The 24,897-nt window shown below is 38.7% G+C and overlaps 1 protein-coding gene across 2 annotated transcripts in view; it reads left to right on the top strand.

The window, feature by feature from the left end:
• The window catches only part of LOC139449811 (ATP-binding cassette sub-family C member 4-like), a 68,466-nt gene that overhangs the window by 456 nt on the left and 43,113 nt on the right, over window positions 1–24,897 (top strand). The window contains exon 1 of one of the 2 annotated variants that reach the window (XM_071231349.1): window positions 7,067–7,385. The exons of the other annotated variant lie outside the window; for it this stretch is intronic. Within the exon in view, the coding sequence (XP_071087450.1) occupies window positions 7,378–7,385 (8 nt within the window). The 5' untranslated portion in view covers window positions 7,067–7,377. Of the gene's footprint in view, window positions 1–7,066; window positions 7,386–24,897 lie in introns of those variants that run through there. 2 annotated transcript variants of the gene reach the window in all.

Below are 24,897 nucleotides of genomic sequence, written 5' to 3'. Positions count from 1 at the left end.
CTATAAGCATAGCAGCCTTTTACGGCAAGCATGGGTTGCTGTAGACCTATTCTACCCTGGAGCTTCACGGGTCAAAACAAGTACTGAACAGACCTCATCTAATTATGATGTTACCCAAAGTGTTAAGTGTAACAACTATCCATATTTGCACATATTTTTGGCTGTGATTCTCATTGGTGATTAGTTAGTAGAAGTGATGGATGTCCCATTGCTCCATTGTTGAGAACAATACATGACATCATTCATTGTACAGGTCACCATGGATACCTTTAAAACTGCCGATTCAGCGTTAAGCAAAGATTACTCACTCACTCACTCACTGTACAGGAAGTGAACAGCTGATTATCTTACATTGACATCACAATAGGTGAGGTGAGGTGAGGTGAAATGGGGTTTAACGTCGCGTCCAAGATTATTGCACTTACATAGCGACGTGCATGTACGTGTGTGTGTTTGTGTGGCTCCTTGTACTAGTCCGGACTGATGCCGATTTATAGTGCTAGCTCACTGAGATACCATGCCGCAGTTTAACATGAATATCCCACTCAGACACAGTAAACTGACTCTGGGCCGACCAGTCCTTGTTTTAGCCCCCTGATGCCGAGCGCCAGACAGGGTAACAACAAGTACCATCTTTTACTGTCTTTTGGTATGACATGGCCGGGGATCGAACCCGGGACCTTCCACTCTCTGGGCGGACGCTCTACCACTAGACCAAGGAGGCAGTCTCACAATAGGTAGATTTCAGAGCAGTTCCTTGTAGGGTTGACATTTCATACAGTTTTGTTTGTTTCTCTGTTTGCGCATTGTCTCTCTGTTTGCGAACGCCTTGTGTCATCGCTGATTTTTAGTGATCCATTCACATAATTTTTCACCACTATTTTGACTTTTTGACAATGGAATCTCTTTTGGCGGATGATTGAGACACCAGGTTAGAATAGGTCTTCAGCAACCCATCCGTGCCGAAAAAAGGCAACTATTCTTGTCGTAAGAGGCGACTAATGGGATTGAGTGGTTAGACTCGGTGACTGGGTTGATGCATGTTATTCTATCCCAATTGCATAGATTGATGCTCATGATGTCAATCACTGGATTGTCTGGTCTAGACTCAGTTATGTAAGACCGTCATCATATAGCTGGAATATTGCTGAGTGTGGCGTTAAACAACAAGGAAAGAAAAAGAAAGTATAGTAATGTTTTATTGTGATGAATTCATTTATGCAGATTTTCATTAACTTAAGATTGTCAAAACCTCAAAGTCTCATACTTCAAATCTTGATGGTTCTCTCAAAATGGTCTTATCCATGCTTTGTCTGAAATAGTGTGCTCTAAGTGATGAATTAAAGAAGTCGTCCATCACGGCACCCCATACAGAGCCCCAAAGTGTTGTTTACTAAGAGAGATGTTGAACCTCTTTAGCTAAACACTTAGTACAAAGATGTCCTGGACCCAAACAACACAATGCCTGGAGCCACACTCATCTGCCACATGGGTCACTACTGTCCAGGGCTGGCTGTTGACCCCCTCGACCTGGGGAGGGGGACACCTGGCAAGGGGTTACTGGTGGTTAAATACACACTGTACCACAAGTAAAGAGGACAATAAGGAATAGAATTATCCAAGTGTTGACAGTTATTTGGAATATATTCATAAATTTTTCGTAAAACATATGACAATTGATATGGTAACATCATAATTATGAAAATCATAAAAATGAGATTGTAACCGCAAAGAAGTAGAAATTAGTTTATGAAAATATTTGATGAAGATAGTGAGACAGACTATATATTTTCATATTTCCTGACGTGTTTCAACTTACAGGGCTCTTGTTTTGTGCAAATAAATGATCAGACAGTATTGGAAACTTTGGGGAATAGTATGGATTACATTTGTGAAAAACATGGTTTGTAGGTAAAAAAATAATGATAAGTAAAGTGTTCTCAACAGGATTTTAGGTGCTTTGATATTTAATTGGTTTGGTAACTTTCTGCTTCATACAAGAAATCATACTGACACCAAGGTTGATCTTACAGGTTTTTACGTGATGCATAACTGTGTGTCCAGTATGCACAAACATAGAGAATGTATGCAGAAAAGAATATACTGCGTCTCAAAGGATGCACAATACAGAGCTCCAGATAAGCTGCGTATCTGCGTAAAATATGCATAAAAAATTCAGAAATATGCAGTAAAATATAATCCAAGCGTATCAAATACGCAACGAACATTACAGATTCGCTACAAAAATAAAACTTGTGCGTATCATCAAAATATTGTGAAGTAACCCTGCGTATTCGATTAGCAAATCAGCAACTTATTTGGAAATTATAAATGGACATTCCGTCAACCTTGCCCAACTCCATGATGACAGTTACATCATGATCATTTGCCATCACACTTTCTTGTGGAAGTATCGTGGTATTTTTGAGTCCTATAAAGCTCTCCAACCCACACGACACCAGTTTGCAGGGACTAGATGAATAGTGTTTTTAAATATTTAACTTAAATACCCACATGTGTTAAAACTAGCGGGTAACAGAAATTTGAATACCCAGATAGAACTACTGATACCCAATGATTTTAAAATGCATGGGTAAAATACCCACAACACCAAAAGATTATCTGGAGCTCTGACAATGACATTCATTGTAACTACACCTCATCAAGAGCAGTTATGGGTGACTGTTATTTCAACCATCAATCATGACCACTGTCCACATGATTACTGATTCATTCCGGCTCTAAATTAATTATCAACACGTACAGTACACGACACCATTTCATTACTTTACAGGATCCTCATACTGCCTGCAAGGACCCTTAAAATGTATCATTGGGGGTCCCTGGACCCCACTATTGTAAGTCAAGGTAAAGCCCTGCGCTTCTCTTAACACACACAAACAGTATAAAGACAATTGGTATCATCTCAACAAAAGTGGTCCAGATGTTGATCTGTTGTCTAATGAAGATCACACAGCCTCCTGAGTCAATGATAATGAGCCCACTGTCTGGACTCCTTTGATTACAAAGCCCTCTAAACAATGGCGTGGCACCAGATATGCCTTCATCTTTGTTACAGTCACCGACTCAGATACTTGACCTTGAGGGATGAAATTGATTTTCGCTTGACATTTTTTAGAGAGATTGTGTGCTCTGGCTGGGAAATGTTTAACACAGTTAAATTGTGTTGAATTTATTTCTTGCTTCACGAATTATATCTTTCTGATTGAATGGTTAACAGTTTTCACATACTCATGGTGCTACAGTATTATTACCCTGGTCAATGGATCAGTGTACACTGGATTTTCATTCTCTGCTCCCTGGGGAGAATAGAAATTATTTTGGGTGGGGAATTCATCGGTTGTAACCACTACTATGATTGGTCTGATTTACTGAGATATTCCAATGGGATGTATGCTTCTTAAGTTTACGAATCAGGCCTGGCAGGTGACCTATCTCACCTGTCCCGATACAGGATAGCGGGTAGCAGTTAGTTCAGACACAGATTGTAGTAGTGGTAGTAGTTGTTGTTGTAGGAGTAGTAGCAGTGGTAGTTGTTGTAGTAATTATAGTTGTTTGTTTGTTTGTTTCTAGTTTAATGCCACAAAAAGCTTTATTCCAGCCTGTAAGCAATAAAATCTGGATCAGACAATCCAGTGATTGATATTGTGAGCAACAATCCATTGAGTTGGGGTATGCTCTCAACCAAGTCTTCTCAATCCAGGTCTCAGCCTGATAACCCAATACATTAGGTCGCCTCTTATGATCTGCTTAGGTAGTGGTAGTAGTAAGATTGCAAATTTTTAAAAGAACCTTAAAACCCCCAAAACTTTTCACTTTGTTGTGATGATATACAATTTATGTTTTCCTAGTCTTAGAAAAAGACAATAAAAGTTTATCGAACTTTCTCTTCTTGGATTTACTCTGCACTTGAAGACAGGAAACCTCCCCTACCCATCACTTCCTATCATGGTGCCTAAAACCACCACACCAAGGTGACGTTACAGAGCAAAACCAGCTTTCCACAATTTCCACAAAACGTAGAATTTGGCGTGATTGGTTGCAGAGTCTGTGAGTGTATCTGTGATCTTTACCTTCTGTGACAGTCTAGTCCTCACAGTCATCTTCCCCGCCTAACATCAAAGTGGCCTAAATCCACTTCCGTAGCCATGTCGCCCGGCAGTAATTGCATGTTACCCACACACTGCCTGCTTCCTTAATCTGGCAGGGGGAAAATGTTGAGTTGTGTAACTTGCCGACATGTCATCGAGATTGGGTTGCGATGTTGTTAAGTGTTAACTTAGATGTCTTACAAGTTGTGTCTTTTATTTGTAGTTTAGATGTGTGATTTGGTTGGGTTTTTGTTTTGGTGATTTAAGAATTTGAGAAATTCTCCATGTGCGATATTTGGTTTTGGCTTAATATTTTTGGTGGTTCCGATTCCAATGTCCTCAAGGCGCAAGGGGTGACTTGTATTTGTACCCAGTGATTAACGTATCACTGAGCCGAAGACCAAGGTTTACTTCTCCAGATTGGTAATATGTGGAGAGCCAAATTTTTATGTCCCCAGTCGTGATATGACTGCTATATTGCTAAATTAGACATTAAACCATTTTGACTTAGTGACATTAAATGGGAACAATTCAACATTGGGCTCCCATGGATTCAGTGGTGGGCTAGTTGGATCTATTTCGTATTGTGTCTCCTCGTGTCTTTGTTTTACACTCTGTCATTGCAGGTTTACTGGCTTTGACTTGTCCACCATTTCCTATGTTTGAAGATAGTTTGATGCACCCATAGACATTATTTGATTTCTTGTTTTATGAATCTCTTGACCATACTTTTTGTAAATGGGGAATAAGAATTATATTTCCCGTTGCTTCTCCCTTTGACATATGTTAAATATGTCACTGAAAGAAAAGAAAAAGTGGGTCATGGGTCATTGTCAAGGTCAGTAATGTACTGATACAAAGTGAGTGAGTGAGTGAGTGTGATAATTACTACCATTGCTTACTGGTTCTTGAAAGTAATGCTTTAATAGTCGTAAAACTTGTTATGTATTTTATGTTTTTATATCCTGTGTTGTTTTGAAGTTTCATCTTTACTGTGATGGCTGACCCTATGTTTTTGAGAACAGAATACGTAAAGCAAGTATGAAAAGAAGGCATACTATCCCTCCACTTTGCCATAAGGATTTATTTGATTTTCCCTACATATTGGCTTAACTATCCAGGCTAAGCATAGTCCAATCAAACTTGCGCATTGAAATAAACTTTCGGCTCATATATAACAAGTTAACTGCTGTGAAGATTTCAGTTGATTGCAGGATTTGCAGAGCATGTGTACATACTATAAACTGGGCCTGAACAGATGTTTTCCAAATCTTTTCAGGATTTTAATCAAGGTGCACAAATGATTTGATGTACTTCACGAGGTATGACACATGTCATGACAATATAATGATCAGATCCTCTTGACCGGGTGCCGTCATTTTGTTTGAAGGAAATGCAAGTGATATGAGAGAGGTGGAATCTGATTGGTCAATAGGAGGGACAGAAGGGACATAACTTGTAATAGCCACTGGTGGCGCTACATCAGAGCCAAGAAATTCCAGCGTAGTTCGGCAAGGGTGGAAACTTGACTTTTGCAGTCACTTAAATCCCTTGCCAAGGGAAATTTTACTGTCATTTGCAACAGACTTCAGGCCGAATATTAGCCTCTGAGGGTGGAGACATACAAGTGCATGTGTGTGAGTGCATGTGTGTGTGTGCATATGTGTGAGTGCATGTGAATTTAGAACATTCAACCCAAACAGATATAAAAATAACATTGTGTAAAGGAAAACTATTTGTGTCTTTTCGTAATATCTTGTCCACAAAACAATCAAGAGAGAATGAAGTTTCAATAAACAAGATTTAATTTTGTAATAAGCTAGAGTTCAAGATGCTCTCTAATCTTCATAATTCACCAAGAAAATCATTAACTTTTCTGATCCCCCTGAACAATGTCCTTTGCTTAAAGTAATGTTATCAAAGTCAAGTAGAGCTTCCGGAGCACGCTTATGTTAAGTGTAACATTTTCCTGTCGACTACTTCTTACACTGCAATGTGCTGAACTCAAGATATGACTAGAATTTCATAATATCAAAATAAACTACTTCAGAATATGTGTAAATTAATTTTGAGTTGAAGTATATTCCTGATATTTGTATACATATTTTGCAGTAGTTTATTTGGAAGTTAGTTTGTATATAGATCTATTGAGTTGTGATAGTTTGAGGGTAAAAGGAAAATCTCCTTCATGACTTAAAATGGTAAATATTGTTGCTGTAATAAGACTTATATAATATGTCTGGATGCATGTCAGACTTTATTTTCTTTTTAAAGTTTCTTTTTTATATTTATTTTTTCAAATGTATATAAATTTGTTGTATTTGTTTTCTTAAAAATGTTTGAGTTTGTTTATGATTAAAAAAGTTAATATTTAGGTAAAGAAAAGGAAATCTTTTGTACGATTTATTTCTAAAATTTCAAACATTCCATTGAAAGTAAAAGTTGTTGTCAATGTTGAATTCTTTTGGAAATGTAAAGCACTTATATATACCACACAATAGTGTTATATGTGTATATATTGTGGATATTTTTTTTTAAAAGAAACAATTTTCTTTTATAAATGTTTGTCTTAGTTTGAAATCTTCAGACAGATTATAGGAAACTTTTTCAGATAATTAGATAATCTTGAAAATCGTAGGTGAGGACAGCATATTGACACATGCTCAGAACAGAACAAATATACTCTCTCTTCAGTATAACACCCAAATTGGGACGAAAATTTAAAATTTAAACAGCCTCCACTTCCCCAAATTTAAATATTTACTCAGATCTCTGTATGTGAGAACATGGATTATTTCACTGAAATCCCTAATTTATTTTTTCAAATATTTATCCCGAAGATGAATTTGTTAAAATGAAGTTTGGAGTAACACTGAGTTGTGCAGCTGTGAGAAGGCAGGCCACATCATTGTACACGCACAACCAGGCTTAGGGCACAGTCGGATGCGAGGATTTGGGTGTTTAGCAAGGTGTTTGTCTTTACCAGCGTAACACAAGTCCTCGGCGCAAATGTCTGCTTGACGAGCCAGCAGGGCAGATGGAAGCTACGATGATCGCTGTCGTTGAGTCACATTTTGTCAGATTTGTATGTGTGACCGGTTGGGGAAGCTGATGTGTAGGTCTTGGTCATCATCCAACATCGGTCAAATGACAAAAAGTAGTTGAGTGGTTACAAGGGACTTGATCGACCACTTGACTGCCTGGTTGACCAGTGGATGGGATATAACAGCCGTAACGTCTCCAAGTTGGATAGCAGGACAAACAGATGCACAGGTACTTAGATCTTGCATTTCTATTTGGGAATAACACAAGTTATGACATGGATAACTGGGAGAGACATGTATTATAAAATTTTAGGTTTGAAGAGTTTAAGGATACTTAATTTGATGGAGACAAGTATTTTCTTGAGATAATATTGACTCGTAAGGTAATAATTTGTTGTTCCATGTGATGTTTGTACACATAACAAATTTGTTGTCTGATATATAGTTCAATATTAGATATAAATCTTTACTGTTCAATTTAATTATTTTCTTTTTTATATTCAGCGTGATTAAGATAAAATATATGAAACTTATAAAACAGCTTTTCCAACACAACCTGAAATTCAAGAGATTTCATAGAAATAAAAATCTTAAATAATGTTTCTTGATGATAACTAGGTGTCTTGACTATTTAGATGTTCAGTTCCTTGTATTTGTTGTGTACTTTACTGGAGCCATGTGTCATGCTGTTTCTTCCGCATGTCATTTTATGTAATCACTGCATTCTATGCGTCTTGTACGCCCCTACTGTTCACACTACTCATGATGGTGTGACATTCTGAGGGAAAATCTGCATATTTGGGGGTGCTTGGTAACTCTTTTAAGTAAAGAATTAAGAGTCATATACTGAGAAAAATGGCGAAAGACATGTTGAGATAAGATTGTTTACTTGTGTGTGAGATAGATGGAAATATTGAATAGAAGAAATAATGCAGAATATGGAAAAGAGAAACGGTTATCTTGAGTCATCTAGTTTATTAATTTCTTTCAGTTGTAAACTTCTTCATTTTGAAATAATTGTTTGTTTAGATGGATGATCAATAAAACAACAAACATTAAATGAATCATATTTCTGAATTGTTTGATAGGCATTACTTAGAAGTTGATGGATGACAAAGCAGACACAATTTATTGTGTCTTCTTTCTCAGTCATATTTCTAGGAGATTTTCTAACATGACTCCTTTATTCAGATATTTCACAATAATAGACAATGTAGATTATTTAATGACTGAAACCCTTATAAACACTGGATTATGATATTGGCACCTTTTTCATTGTAATCTACACATAACTGTTAATGTGTTTGTTTCCAAAAGTTGAATCTGAAAAACAAGCTGATATAAAGTGTGAATTTACTTACATATTTACTTACTTGTTTTATATGTACGGATGTGTAACTAGTTGTGGATTATCTCCATTCATATTAGGAAAGTAACTATAACGAGGTTACATAACGTACCAGGGTACAGGTGGCACTGACCCTAATTTGGGACTTTCAACACAAGCAGTTAAACAAATATTCTTTAGGACAGGTCAAATCTTCAGGAAGCAGCTGTTGAGAGTAGTGGTCGTTGGACAGTTGTGTTCAGAATCAGTCTGTAACATTAAGAATGTGATTTTAAAATTTTCCAGAACATAGATGTGTTTAAATTTAATGCCTTCAAAAACAGTGACAGAGAATGCTTGAGGTATTACAGAAAACATATATCCTACTTAATTAACAAAATAACCAGCTGCTAAGGGTTATGTATTTATGTTCAAGTACAGTATGCAAGTTTTCATTGTCAGCTCATTATTTTCAGGAAGTGCTTAGAATAGATATTGGATTTGTAATTATTATTGTTTAACTGTTGTTTAAAGTACAATGTTGATGAAGTGTTTCTTGAAGTCTTTGAAAGACATTTAGAAGTGATACACATCAGGAAGAGAATTTATGGATGTCAATGTCTTTATTATGAGGAACACAACGTTTCGGAGTATATACTCACTCCTCCATCAGGTTTCTTCAAGTGTTACATGTAACTGCAAGATTCTAGAATCATAAAGAGATGATATGAGAAAACACATTCTACATTCTTCTTCACTAACTTTAGGTAAAATAGCCGGTAGTAAAATGTGTTTATCATATCTGGACATTTGAAAGAAGCAGGTGTTATTACCAAAGTGATATTTCCCTGTGAACTAGGTTTACAAATCAGCAGACCATGTAGCTGGGAAAAGCATCAAAATATAACCAAATAGCACTCTTCTTTCATTTCCCTTCTACAAAATTATCTTCTTACCACAAAAATAAATTGCATCCAAGATTTTAATCTGAAACACTGATGAAACTGGTGTCTTGAACATTGCAAATATTGTGACACAGGAAGATAATATTTTGGAAACAAAAGAAAATCTGAAAGTTTTCTTTATTTTTCCCCAATCTTCCTTGACAAATACAGAAATATATGTATACAAAAGGTTTCGGCCAGGAAATTATTTAAGTCATATTTTGTTTGTTTGTTGTTTAACGCTGCACCCAGCAATATTCCAGCGATATGATGGCTCATGTTTTGTAATGAATGTGACATGGTGCATTAAACATGTCCATACAAAAGTTGCCTTGGACTTCTTCAAGATAATAATTTACAGTCAAGTCCTGTTAATCTGACACTCGTGAATCTGACAATCGGCTTTATCCGACATTGATGATGGGGACAGATTAAATCAGTGCTATTTAGTACCTGTTAATCCTACAGTCTTGCACTCTGATTCCGACACACCTAATTTGCAACAAATTGCTGAAATCACTCATTAATCAGTCTCGTTAATCCGACAGTGATCAGCGTACTCTGTGGTCATCTGCCTTTGAGTACACAGCCCCGAACATTGATACTACTTAATTTCATTAAACTGATATAATCATATGCAACCAACCATGTCAGATTAACAGGACTTGACTGTACCTGTTTTTAGCATGGATTCTTTCAAAAACAATCCTAACTTGTACAGTAAAAACATTGTTGAGACCCAGGTCTTTTGTGGCTATACCATGAGACTCTGCAATCTAGATGGTTATGAATATACTGGTGTATTTGCTTCTGTGAGGGTTCAATGCCCAAAAATACACGTGAAGATTCCGGGGTAGAATAGGTCTTCAGCAACCCATACTTGCTGTAAAAGGCGACTATGCTTGTCGTAAAAGGCGACTAAAGCGATCGGGTGGTCAGGCTCGCTGACTTGGTTGATGCATGTCATCGGTCCCAATTGCGTGGATCGATGTTCATTATGTCAATCACTGGATTGTCTGGTCCAGACTCGATTATTTTACAGACTGCCGTCATATAGCTGGAATATTGCTGAGTGCAGCGTTAAACAACAAACAAACAAATAAAGAAACAATGTCCAAAAAGTACGCACACATCTCATGCTTTTCAGAACTGACTAATTGAGGATTGGGTGACCTTGATGCATGACCTGGTTCAGATAGAGTGTCAGTGTACCCTGATGTGTGGATTATTGCTCATTCTATCAACCACTGATTTGCCTGGCCAAGATTTGATTTCCTACAGGCTGATATAGCCAGACTACTGCACTCTCTCGTTGAGGTTTATTTGTAGCTACCATTTCAGACTTTGTTGCATGCTTAAGGCCACAGAGATACGAAGAGGGAGTTAGGGACATGAGTGATGGTTATATCGCGTGGGGCATGGCCTTGTAGGTAAAGCGTCACTCCAAAAGCCTGGGTTTGATTCTGACATGGGTACAGCATGTGACACCCCTCAGTGTGTGTCTCGACCCGTGAAGATCCGGGTTAGAATAGGTCTTCCCCAACCCATGCTTGTCACAAAAGGCGACTATGCTTGTCACAAAAGGCGACTATGCTTGTCACAAAAGGCGACTATGCTTGTCACAAAAGGTGACTATGCTTGTCACAAAAGGCAACTATGCTTGTCACAAAAGGCGACTATGATTGTCACAAAAGGCGACTATGATTGTTGTAAGGGGCGACTAAGGAGATCAGGTAGTCAGACCCGGGACTAGGTTGATGCATAGAAAGGGCATGGTGCTTTACGCCTTAGTCAGCAATATTTAAGCTGAATCAGCAGTCTATGAATAATTACACCTCTATCCCATTTATACAATCACATCTGTATATATCAACAGAACAGCCATAAAGAAAAGCAACAAACCCTTTTCCATATTCAGAAGAAATCTCTGCTAAATACAGAGTCAATTGTACGATTCCGACTGAGATGAGCATGTGTTTATGAACCACTATCAAATAGTTTTTCGCAAAAAGGTGAGCATATCCTGCCCCACCTGTGGCAATGCTATTTCACAGTTATCTCACATTTGCCTCTAAAGACAAGGCAAACCATAGGTTGAGCTACAATGATTGCTGACAAAATCATACACAAGATGATACACATAGTTTTTGTTTGTTTGTTGTTTAAGGCCACACTCAGCTATCCCAGCTATATGAGGGCTGGTCTGTAAATAATTAAGTGTGGACCAGACAATCCAGTGATAGACATCATAAACATTGATCTACGCAAATGGGATACAATGACATGCATCAACCAAGTCAGCGAGTCTGACCACCCGATCACATTAGTCGCCTCTTTCCGCAAGCATAGTTGCCTTTTACCTATTCTACCCTGAATCATCACAGCTCAGATGACATAGTATTATCATCCAGTTTTCAGCTGAGTTATTCATATTATGTACACAGGCTTTTGGGATCGTTTTAGCCAGGGAGGGGGCACGGGTGGCCTAGTCGTCTAAGGCGCCGTGATTCGCTGTGCAGAGTTGCGTCCCCTGGGCATGCCAGAAACCTATGATTGTGCGTTCGAATCCTGGTTCGACCTGGTTATGTTTCTAGGTTTGTCAGCACCATACCCGTGCTCATGGGTTTCACCGAAGTGGTAAACCTCTGAGATCTACATCACTTCGGGCTTTCCTCCCACATTAAGCTGACACGCTGTGTGATATGACTGGAATACTGTTAAAAGCGGCATTAAACCCAACTCACTCACTCACTGACTTTAGCCAGGGAAATATTTGTATTTGCAATAAACAAATAGTTATTAAAAAATTGGCAATGAATTTAAACAAGATCAAGTAACAGAACTAATGTTAGAACACTGGGTACAATGGCTTTGTGTGGAGACAGAAGGCCACTTGACACGGTAGTTTAGGCACAATATCAGATTTAGAACACACAGGAATATTCTTTGAGGCAATTTTCAGTTTGAGTGATTTCCCAGTTGTGTTTGGAAATTTGGCAACCATGATGTTCTATTTTCACTGTGATAAAACAAGGGCTGTTTGATATGTGATTAATGTGGCAGCTGATTGCTGACTTGAATTGTCTATGAATTAGACGCAGGTTGTGTCATCACAAATAAATAGTTTGAGGGAGATACGGTCAACATAAGGACACACCGATGTATGTACTTGATTTACAGATGAGCCAACTCTACATCTTTGAAAAACGACAAGTATTATATTGCTGCCAACACAAATATACTGCAATGAGGGAGACTTTGTTTTAGCTTGGGTCCAGATGCTGCACGTCTGTTTGGGTGGGGGGGTGGGGGGGGGGGGGGGTTAGGATCAGGGCTACTCACCATTGTATGTGCGTGCGCATGCACGATCGCACGCACGCACGCCCCCATTCAATACGTCTCCGAGTGAAGATCTTATGACACCTGCATAGGTCATCTCAGGTAAGCTTTCTGGTCAGCAAATCGCTGTCAAGGCGTCTAAATTCTTGGTACGAGTGAGTGAAGTGTTCCGACAAGCATATCTGATTTCTGTATCTCGAAAACCAATATTAAATGCGAGTTCCAAATGCAAAATTATATGTTTATATTTTATTCATCCTGCTGTTTCTTAGCTCCATGAGGGCGTTGGGGTAGCCTAGTGGTTGTGTTCGCTCGTCATGGCGAAGGCCCACATGGGTACAATGTGTGAAGCCAACTTCTGGTATGCCCTGACGTGATATTGCTGGAATATTGCTAAAAGCATTGTAAAACCATACTAAATCAGTCAGTCAGTCAGTCAGTCAGTCAGTCAGTCAGTCAGTCAGTCAGTCAGTCTTAACGCCATGGCGTATAAAGATGCACTGTCAAGGGTACATCTGTTGCCAATGGGTTTTCTTTTGCTTTCCGTCAGATTGAAAATTTCAAATTAATTTGATAAAGAAACAAAGCTGGATCATTTTAGAAAACTGACATCTGATTTGCTAAAGAACACATCCTTAATTTAGTTTGGGCGGTCAAAGGTCACTCTGGGTTCAACTTATGCGACCTTCTGTTGAGGTGTTTATCTGGATCTATCTGTTATTAATTGGAAGATGCAATGCATGATGAAAGGATCTCTGACTGTTGACATATGACACCCTCCACTTGATAGCAAAGACCTCCTGTCAGGTCAGTCCTCGATTCTCAGAAAATTATGTACTTATGTTGTATGTAATATGGTGTAGAGGCTGATATTTTGTGTACAAGTCAACCCTCATAGAAGTAATCTCCATATATAGGTAACATATTTTTTCTTGTGAATAACAAATTTTGAAAAATGTGGATTTAATGATTTTGCCAAAAAGACAATAGAGTTCTTAAGATAACAATGAAAAAATGTGTATGACCATATTTAACAATCTTCTAATCTTGTGATTAATTAAAAGTCAATTTAATAATGTGGAATACAAACAATTGAAAAAAGCTGTTTGGATCAGTTAGAAGATTTGATTTGTGGCAGGTGAATATTTGCTTGTTCGACCGGTATATCGTCTCAGCCCGGGTCTTTAAACCAAACACAGAGAAAAGTAAAGTTTAACACTGGCACAGCCCTAAAAGATTGATTTCTTGCATTGTTTGTTGACAAAGCTTACTGAGTAAAGAGAGAAAACAAGGAATGGCAGAAGTAGGTCTGCATCAAGGGGATGATTTGAGTCCGCGTATTTTATTGTTTGATGACATGAATAAGGACAATTGAATTTAAACGTTTTTATTAATAGGATGAGGTAGGATAAGGGATCTTTTGGCCCTCTAACAATGTCATTTTTAAAGGTTTTGGTAAAATATTGTCATTAAAATGTGACATGTTTTTCGTTCTTACACTTCATGTTTATGATTTGGTCAAGTACAAATCCAAGGGACCCGTGAAGATCCGGGGTAGAACAGGTGTTCAGCAACCCATGCTTGCCATTAAAGGCGACTATGTTTGTCGTATGAGGCAACTAACGGGACCGGGTAGGTGGTCAGACTCGCTTACTTGGTTGATGCATGTCATCGTATCCCAATTGCATGGATCGATGCTCATGATGTAAATCACTGGATTGTTTGATTCAGACTCTATTATTTACATACCGCCGTCATATAGCAGGAATATTGCTGAGTGCGGTGATAAACAACAAACAAACAAAACAAGTCCAAGGCTTAACAACAATACAAAAAAGGCTGAATTTTATAACTATGTCTTAAGTATGATCAAGTGTGTGACCACGGTTTAATATGTAGCCATTTGTTTGTATGGTATTTACCTATAGATGCCCCAAAGAATTGGACAACACCTCCGCGGTCTAGTGGTAGAGCATCCGCCCGGAGAGCGGAAGGTTTAGGGTTCGAATCCCCAGCACTGAGTCATACCAAAAGACGTTAAAAGATGGTACTTGTTGTTACCCTGTCTGGCGCTCGGCATTAAGGGGCTAAAACAAGGACTGGTTGGCTCAGAGTCAGTATACTGTGTCTGAGTGGGGTATTCATGTTAAACTGCGGCATGGTATCTCAGTGGGCTGGCACTATAAATCGGCATCAGTCCGGACTAGTACAAGCAGCCACACACACACACACATGCATGCACGTCGCTATATAAGTGCAATAATCTTGGACGCGACATTAAACCACATTTCACCACCTAACCGCCCAAAAAAAATTTCTGTCAAAGATGTATCATGTTCAAGTATTACTAAACTCCCTCTGATACTTGTTGTATTAAAAGTCAACTCATCAATTACTGACAGGCAGAGACTACCGGTAATCAACATTTATGTGAACATATTTGAAAACTTTCATCACCATCTTTAAATGATTTGCTCTTCTGTTCAGTCCTGCAGATTTTCTGGGCCAAAATGAAGGTCAAACCTTGTTTTTGTCCACAATGTATGGTAAATATGTGCCCTTTGGGATGACTTTGATCTTGTATGCAGAGCCCACTTATTTTTTGTGATTGAAATAATGTTTAAACTTAATTTTAATCAATGTACGTTTTGTAAAGGCTGAAAGGTAGTTGTTTTTTAGTTTGCTCATCAATAAAATAAACGTGTGTTGAAGGTTTGAATATTTGTGTCAACACACAAGCTTTTCCACATTGTCGACATGCAAGGTTTTCCATATTGCCAACAGACAAAGTTTTCCACATTGTCGACATGCAAGGTTTTCCATATTGTCAACATGCAAGGTTTTCCATATTATCAACATACAAAGTTTTCCATATTGTCAACATACAAAGTTTTCCATATTGACAACATACAAAGGTTTCCATATTGTCAACATGAAAGATTTTCCATATTGTCAACATACAAAGTTTTCCATTTTGCCAACATACAAAGCTTTCCATATTGCCAACATACAAGGTTTTCCATATTGCCAACATACAAAGTTTTCCATATTATCAACATACAAAGTTTTCCATATTGTCAACATGAAAGGTTTTCCATATTGCCAACATACAAAGTTTTCCATATTGTCAATATACAAGGTTTTCCATATTGCCAACATACAAAGTTTTCCATATTGACAACATACAAGGTTTTCCATATCATCAACATAACATGTTTTCCATATTGCCAACATACAAGGTTTTCCATATTGCCAACATACAAAGTTTTCCATATTGCCAACATACAAAGTTTTCCATATTATCAACATACAAAGTTTTCCATATATTCAACATACAAAGTTTTCCATATTGCCAACATACAAGGTTTTCCATATTGCCAACATGAAAGGTTTTTTATATTGCCAACATACAAAGTTTTCCATATTGCCAACATACAAGGTTTTCCATATTGCCAACATACAGTTTTCCATATTGTCAACCTACAAAGTTTTCCATATTGCCAACGTACAAAGTTTTCCACATTGTTGACGTACAAGGTTTTCCACATTGTTGACATGCAAGGTTTTCCATATAATCAACATACAAAGTTTTCCATATTGTCAACCTATATGTCGTAAATATCAGAGTTGATGTGATGTCCCCGAAAACATTGAAACTAAAGGTTTAACAGTAAAGAAACCCATAATATGTTTGCGTATTTATTATCAATCAAAGCATTGAATTTGTTTACCTTTGACAATTTAGGACAGGTTCATCAGTGAAAGAAAAAATGAATTGGCTAGGTGTTATATTAGGAGAAACAGGACAGATCTCTTTGACAAGGAAGAAGGGAGCTGTTGTCTTGTATCCTCACCGTGCCCCAATCTGTGATCAAATTTGACTAAGTCTAGAGTCATTTTGTGTTCATGACACCTTTTTTTAAAAAGCTGTTTATATAAAGGTGTTTTCTACCCTGTAGTTGTTGTATCATGGCTGAACCAGCTAGGCAATGTGTTGGGTGACTCAATACAAACGTTAGTTGTTCCAGCTTTGGCATCACTTACTGGCTTAAGTTTTTACTGTTACTGTCCCAGCTAAGCCGTGTTACATCAGCAGTCACTGTGAATAGATTCACAGGATAAGCCCGGTATCCAGCCCTTGGTGCGTCCCGGCAAACACAGATGAGTCCTTCACACTTTGTAGAATGTTGTGTTCTGAACTTCTTACTTTCTGTAGGGGCGGTCGGGTAGCCTAGTGGTTAAAGCGTTCGCCCGTCACGCCGAAGACCCGGGTTCGATTCCTGACATGGGTACAATGTGTGAAGCCCATTTCTGGTGACCCACGCCGTGATATTGCTGGAATATTGCTAAAAGCAGCATAAAACCATACTCACTCACTCACTCACTCACTCACTCACTCTGTAAGATATTTCTTTTTTTGCTCAAATCATCCTAATTAGTGTTATTTGTCATTTGTTTATTGAAAATATGTCATATATGATGGATTAAAATTAGTCTTTTAGTGTTGAAAGTGGTTTAATTGATTGGATAGAACTGTAAGAACTTGAGTTTGTTGTCAAGGAACATATTGTTATGTCTTCAGGGGTGGTTGCGTAGCCAAGCAGCTGAAATGTTTGATTATGTCACTTCCTGGGTTCAATTCCCAACATGGTACAGTGAGTTGGGGCATTCTTGGTGTCTCATGTCCAATATGGATGAAGTATTGCCAAAGACATTCAGTCAGTCACTTGTCTTAAACAAGGATGGTACTTTGTACAAAGAGAATTTGAGATAAAGTGGTTTGTTAATAACAATGTATTGTATGAATGTAGATATTTGCTGGCTGGTTGTAGACAAGTTTCTACTATGCAGCATGTTTGGTGCAGGAAAATGGATGTTTAAATTTGGTTTGTGGTGAATCCTTCATTAATCTGAATGACCTGACAAATCTGTCATTATTATGTAGGTCAAATGGTTCATTTATAATTTGAAGACACCCATATGTATGGCTCAGTTTGGTTTTTGTATATGGTCATGTTTGAAAGACACTAAAGTAAGGGAATACACTAAAGTAAGGGAATACAGTCCGGTTACATTGTAGATGAGTGAAGGTCTTGGTACATTTGATGTTACAATTTTAGATGTTTGAAATGTTCAGAGTTGCACATTCTTCGCATGCAAGGATCCTATGATTGTGTGTTTGAATCCCAGATGTGGTTTGTCTGGACCATAACTGTACTTATGTGTTTCACAAAGTGGTAGATGTCTACGACCGGTATAACTTATGGCCTTTGAGTTCTGCTAAAAGTGATCACAAAAGAAAGTCATCACGGTTCACACAGATTGTTTCTAGGTTTGTCAGCAGCATACTATGCTTATGGGTTTCACCAAAGTGGTAAAGGGTTTGAGATTTCGGTCTTTCGTGTTAAACCTCACTCACTCACTCACTCACTCACTCACTCATGTCAGTTGGTAGCCTAGTGGTTAAAGTGTTTCCTTGTCACAGCACAGGCCTCTGTTTGGATCTCACATGGGAACAGTATGTAAAACCAAATCTTTGTGTCCTTGGCCATGACAGTGTGGTAATAGTCCCGGGAGTGGAGTGAAACACTCTCCACCATGCCAGTTATAGAACAAAGAATGAGAAGGATGTACAGTGTATGTGCTACAATCTGTGTTGTGATAGTTCAAGGGCGTGTACAACTGGCTAACAATGACAGGTGTGTCCAGTGACATGATGGCCATACCTGTCTCCACTCACTTCCTGAAACTGACATCGTCTACTTGCTGACCCGTCACTGGACCTGATGGCTGAGCGTCCCGAGGCATGTCATACCGTATTCGACGTAATAAGCGCCCCCGCTCTAATAAGCGCCCATGGCGATATTTTCTAATATATTGGCTAGTGAACAATCCCAATTAGCACCCCATCCGATTGATCAATGTACACAGGACTTATTTATTTGTGTATAATACATAAATATGGGAAATTAAATTCTGGAAAAAATATATATGTATATAAACATTTCAGGCTGTCAGCATAAATTACGAAATTTACGATCTTTCAGCTCTGTTTTTTTTCACCAAATTAATATTCTAATAAGAGCCCACTATTTCTAACTTTGAGAGCGCCCTGGGCGCTTATGTCGAATGCGGTACACTGTCCGGCTGGCCACCGGTTTAGCATCTGTCATTGGACATTGCTGAACTTCGTCTTCTTTATGTGCTACCTTTGAACTTGGTTGTGTGAACTTGATGGAATCTGGGAAATCTTGGTGGACTACTTTGACCGAAATATATTGTATGTACTGATCATGGATTAGATGTTTATTAACAATAATTTCCACTCTTCACCTCTTTGTATCATTTGGTTTTGAATTGTGTGTACAATTATTTCAGGAAGTGATGAAGAATTTGGGTATGAGGTTAGATGCAGGGTGACTGCATTGGTCATGGCAATAGTTTAAAACTGGTGAAATACTATTACCACATGTTGACTACTACTGCAAAACTATTGCAATAATATAAAAAGTACAGTAATCGATGTAATAAGCGGCCTGCTCTAATAAGTGCCCACAGCGATATTTGCTAATATATTGGCTAGTGAACAATACCAATTAGCACCCTGTAGTGGTTTGTAACAATAACTGAAGAAAGGTACTTCGTGTTAAAAAGCCCTTTTATTCAGACCATGTGGTCAGCATGGCGGCCATCTTGTTACTACTCAAGGGGGAGCACTCTCGTTGGCTTAGCTGCTAGATACTGCTTGGGTATGACTACTTAATATAGATTAATGGACTTCTGTTGACATTAACACTTATCATTACATCTCCCTTTCTAAGTTGAAATTAACATTATATAAAAACTGAATTAAACTGGTAACAATGTAAACACTTTAAAGACTGGCTAAGCACATCAACAATAGATAAGTTTAACTTCTTTTCTTTTCTTTTTCAATGAGTGCTTAAAATGACACATCATGTCAAATTGATCATGTCCAGTTCCTTCCTGATGAGTGTCTCTTCTTGTCATTCAGTTTGCACTTTTATGATGGCTTGCCATTCTCTTAACTTTAGAACTTAAACTAAACTCAATTAAAGTCTCTGACAAAAACCTTGTCTACTGAAAATCAACTTCCGAAACATGAAACTTTAACAGTTCAGAATTCACACATCACTCGGTTTCGATCAGACGAGATGGCTTGTTGATGACTTGCCCAGATCGTGTTGTAGTACCACTGTGCTGTGCTTCGGGAGTTGTCAAGCAAGTTGTAGTTGTTGTTGTTGTTGCAGGGTGGTTAGTTGTAATGCGAGGTGTGTTGTCATGAGGAGTAAGGAGGAGATGACGGCGATTTCGTCTCAGTCTTCCACCTCCCTCTGTTTGCACAAGGTAGGATCTTGGTGCTACCTTTTGCACTATTTTACCTTTTGTTTTCCATTTATTATTTGTGTCTCGATACACTCTCACACTGCTACCTGGTTCTAACTGGGGTAAAGGTAGAGGAGATGCTTTCTGGTCGAAGTAGTACTTTTGTTCCTCTTTCGAAACCAGCTTGTGTTTGATGACTTGATCTGGATCAGGTGTACTTGACTGAAGGAGATCTTTCTTCAGTGGGAGATTGGACCTGATTGTCCGATTCATTAACAGCTGTGACGGAGAGAAACTAACAGCTAGAGGTGTGGTACGATAGGCGAGCAGTCCTAGATGAGGATCTTCCCCACTGTCAATGCACTTTTTCATGATGTTTTTGACAGTCTGGACTGTGCGTTCTGCAAGACCGTTTGACTGGGGGTATTTAGGACTAGATGTAGTGTGTTTAAAGTCCCATTCAACAGCAAAATCTGCAAATTCTGCACTCGCATAACATGGTCCGTTATCACTGAACAGTTCAACTGGTGAACCATGTCTGGCAAATATGGATCGTAGTGCTTTGATGACGGCTTGGCTGGACTGATTTGGCAAAGCAATGACTTCTGGGAAGTTAGAGTATGCGTCCACAACTAAAAGATAGTCTTTTGAGTAGAGTTCAAAAAGATCAGTGGAGACATAGTGCCATGGCTGAGTAGCTACTGGGTGAGGTGATAGTGGTTCAGGTTGATGACGATGACGATAGTTCAAGCACGTCTCACATCCACTTACCATGACATCTACGTCATGATTCATTCGAGGCCAGAATAGAACTTCTCTAGCTCTCTGCTTGCATTTTTCTTGACCCAGATGTCCTGCATGTATTTTCTGCAACATCAGTTTCCGCATACCTTTGGGCACGACGATGCGGTTGCCTTTGAAGACTACTCCGTCAATACATGAAAGTTCATCTCGATAATTCCAGAAATCATCCAGGTTTCGTGGGCACTGTGAATGTTCATTAGGCCAACCTGTCAAGATGATTGCTTTTAGAGCTGCCATTTCTGGATCTATGGTGCTTTCTGCTCTGATCTGTGCGAATCTGTCGGTTGACACCTGCACTGTTGACAAGATACTGTCAACATACATTTGTACATCTGCTTCAGTTGTACTGGTGGGTGATTGATCACTAGGAAAGTTCCTTGATAGGGTATCTGCTGCATACATCTCTCGACCAGGAGTGTACATTACCTCCATGTCATATTTCTGCATGCGAAGACGGAAACATTGAATACGTGGAGGACAGTCATTCAGAGCTTTCTTGAAGATGGGAATCAGTGGTTTATGGTCAGTTTCTGCGAGAAACTTTCTCCCATACACATATTGATGGAACCGTTCAGCTCCAAAACACATTGCTAGTGCTTCCTTCTCGATCTGTGTGTAGTGAGTCTCTGCAGTGGTCATCGCCCTTGACGCATATGCTACTGGCATCCATGCATCTTCATGTTGTTGCAGCAGTATGGCACCAAGTCCATGTTTTGATGCATCTGTAGACACTTTGATGGGTTTCTTGGTATCATAGAATTGAAATACCGATCTTTGTGAGATGAGGTTTCGAAGTTCTTCCCATGATTTGTCCTGTTCATGAGACCAAGACCAATGACTGTCTTTTTCCAACAGCTGCCTAAGTGGTGCTGATTTTGTTGAGAGGTCTTGAATGTACCTTCCTAGGTAATTAACCATCCCAAGGAACCGTTGCAGTTCCTTCTTTTCTATGGGTTTCTGAAGATCCATGATGGCTTTCACCTTGTTAGGGTCTGGTTTGAGTCCATCAACAGAAATTCTATCTCCCAGGAAGGTAAGCTCTGTGACACCCACTTCACATTTCTCTCTATTCAATTTCAGACCACTGTCTCTACACTTCTGAAGTACTGCTTTCAGTCGCTCGTTGTGCTCTCTGGTGTCTTTACCAAAGATGATCATGTCATCCATACTGGTGTCTACACCTCTAATGTGCTTGAAGAGTTGATGTATGGTTCGATGATACACTTCTGGCGCACTTGAAATACCAAATGGGAGTCTGAGATAACGGTATCTCCCAAATGGTGTGTTGAATGCTGTCAGCATTGAGCTGGCATGATCTAGCTTCATTTGCCAAAAGCCTGAGGAGGCGTCCAGCTTGCTAAACACTTTAGCACCAGCAAACTGCGACATCACTTCTTCACGAGTTGGGAGTTTATAGTGTTCTCTCTGAACTGCTAGATTCAAATTGCGAGGATCTAGGCATATTCTCAATTTCCCTTGTTTCTTGTGCACAATCACCATCGAACTAACCCATTCAGTAGGTTCTGTAACCTCTGTGATCACTCCAAGTGATTTCATTCTGTTCAACTCTTCTTTAAGTTGATCATGGAGAGCAAATGGCACTTTTCTACAAGCTTCTATGACTGGTGTGACTTCTTTGTCCACTTTTATGGTATGTTCAGCAGGCAAGCATCCAAGCCCTGTGAATACATCTTGATATTCACTTAGAATATCTTCTGGCTTTGTAGAATTCTGGCTGTTCAAATTTTTCTCATCAACATTGATTTCGTAAACTCTACGAACCAAGTTAAGTCTCTCACAATCCTCCACACCAAGGATACATCTATTGTTGTCTGGCGTTACCATGAATACAGTCTTGTATGGTTTACCTTTATAGGTGACTGTGAGCTCTGCCTGTCCTTCAACAGGTATGTCAATTCCACCATAAGCTTTTAGGCTCATCTTAGGAGGTTCTAATGGTGGCTGGTATTTTAGCTTATTCCACTGTGACAAGCTGATGAGGTTCATGTCTGAGCCGCTGTCAAGTTTGAGGGGTACCTGTGTTCCATTTATGTCAAGTGACATCATCCAAGCCTTTGAGTTAGAGACCCTCTGACTGTCTGTATCCACAACATCAACGAAGAATTCTGCATCTTCTGGTGGATAATCACATGCTTCTGCATCAATATCATAGACACGTCGGGATCAACCTGAATGAGATCTACATTGTGTAGCAAAATCTCCGAGAAGACCACATTTCAAACACTTTTGACCAGATGCTGGACATTTCTGTTTTGGGGTATGATTTCTTCCACACCGTCCACAAAGCTCATTTTTTACTGTTTCTTGTTTACTTGTTTGCTTGTAGTTCATTTTCTGTTTTGGTTTTGACTTTGGTTTGGATTTTATGTAATGAACTGCACAATCTTCACTTACTTCTTTAGCTTGACAACTTGCCATTTCTGCAGCACGACATGTGTCTATTGCTTTTGAAAGAGTTAATCTATCATCACGCAGTAATTTCTCTCGATAAGCACTGTTGTACACGCCACACACTATTCTGTCTCTAACCAAACTGTCTTTGAGTTGTCCAAATTCACAAGATTTAGCTTTTTGTTGCAATTCACTAACATACTGATCTATTGTCTGGTCTGCCTTTTGTGAACATGTAAAAAATTTGTATCTCTCAAATGTCACATTTTTTCTGGGAACACAGTACTGCTCAAATTTTTCTAAGATTTTTGAAACTTTCTGTTTATCTTCCTCTTCAGCCCATTCAAAAGAATTAAATACTTCTCTGGCATTTTCTCCAATGCAATGCAGCAATAAAGATGACTTGTAGACATCAGGTTTGTTTTTACCATCAACAGTAATGGTGTAGTAGCATTCCCATGCTTGCTTGAAACGGCGCCAGTTTTCACTCACATTTCCAGCAAGTTCCAAAGGTTTGGGAGGCTCCAAGTTATTCATTATTGTTGTCAGTAACTTCTTTGATGGGTAGACTTACTTCTGACACCATGTAGTGGTTTGTAACAATAACTGAAGAAAGGTACTTCGTGTTAAAAAGCCCTTTTATTCAGACCATGTGGTCAGCATGGCGGCCATCTTGTTACTACTCAAGGGGGAGCACTCTCGTTGGCTTAGCTGCTAGATACTGCTTGGGTATGACTACTTAATATAGATTAATGGACTTCTGTTGACATTAACACTTATCATTACACACCCCTTCCGATTGATCAATGTACACAAGACTTATTTACTCGCATATAATACGCACTCGTGTGTTAAATGCACCCTTAATTATGGGCAATTAAATTCTGGAAAAATGTATCTCTCGTATATAAACATTTCAGGCTGTCGGCATAAACCACGAAATATATCTTTCAACTCTGATTTTTTTCAGCCAAATAATATTCTAATAAGAGCCCCCAATTTCTAATTTTGAGAGTGCCCTGGGTGCTTATTATGTCAAATACGGTATCTGTATATTAACCGAGGTGGTGGGGTAGCCTAGTGGGTAAAGTGTTCTCTCATCAAATTGCAGACCTGGGTTCGATTCTCCACATGGGTACAATATGTGAAGCCCATTTTGGGTATGCCATGCAGTGATTTTGCTGGAATATTGCTAAAAAGCATGTAAAACGATACTCACTCACCATACATGTACCTGGCCTGGGTTTCCTGCTTATTTGGTGCGATGTTAGAGCATGGTAAATCTACAGATTTCTTGGTGTAATGGGGTAAGGAAAGTAGTTCTAAGTATTGTTGCATATGAAGTTCTGAACATACCCTGAATGATGTCTTCTTAACTGAGCATATATGGGATATAAACAATTTTACTAGAAATGTTGATTATCAAATGTTAGTAATTTCAATACCTTAAATAAAACAAGCTTCCCAGCTAACAGTTTCACATTGTGACAACGTTATCACAACGTTTATGTTGTGGTAACGTTGGGGATATTGCGTCCATGTAACGTTATTCTGTGGACTCCCATTTA

This window comes from Haliotis cracherodii, unplaced genomic scaffold, assembly GCF_022045235.1.
Source record: "Haliotis cracherodii isolate W230 unplaced genomic scaffold, xgHalCrac1.p SCAF_8, whole genome shotgun sequence".
Classification (NCBI taxonomy): domain Eukaryota; kingdom Metazoa; phylum Mollusca; class Gastropoda; order Lepetellida; family Haliotidae; genus Haliotis; species Haliotis cracherodii.
Note: the sequence above shows the minus strand (reverse complement) of the source record. Positions and strands in the feature narration are given on the sequence as shown.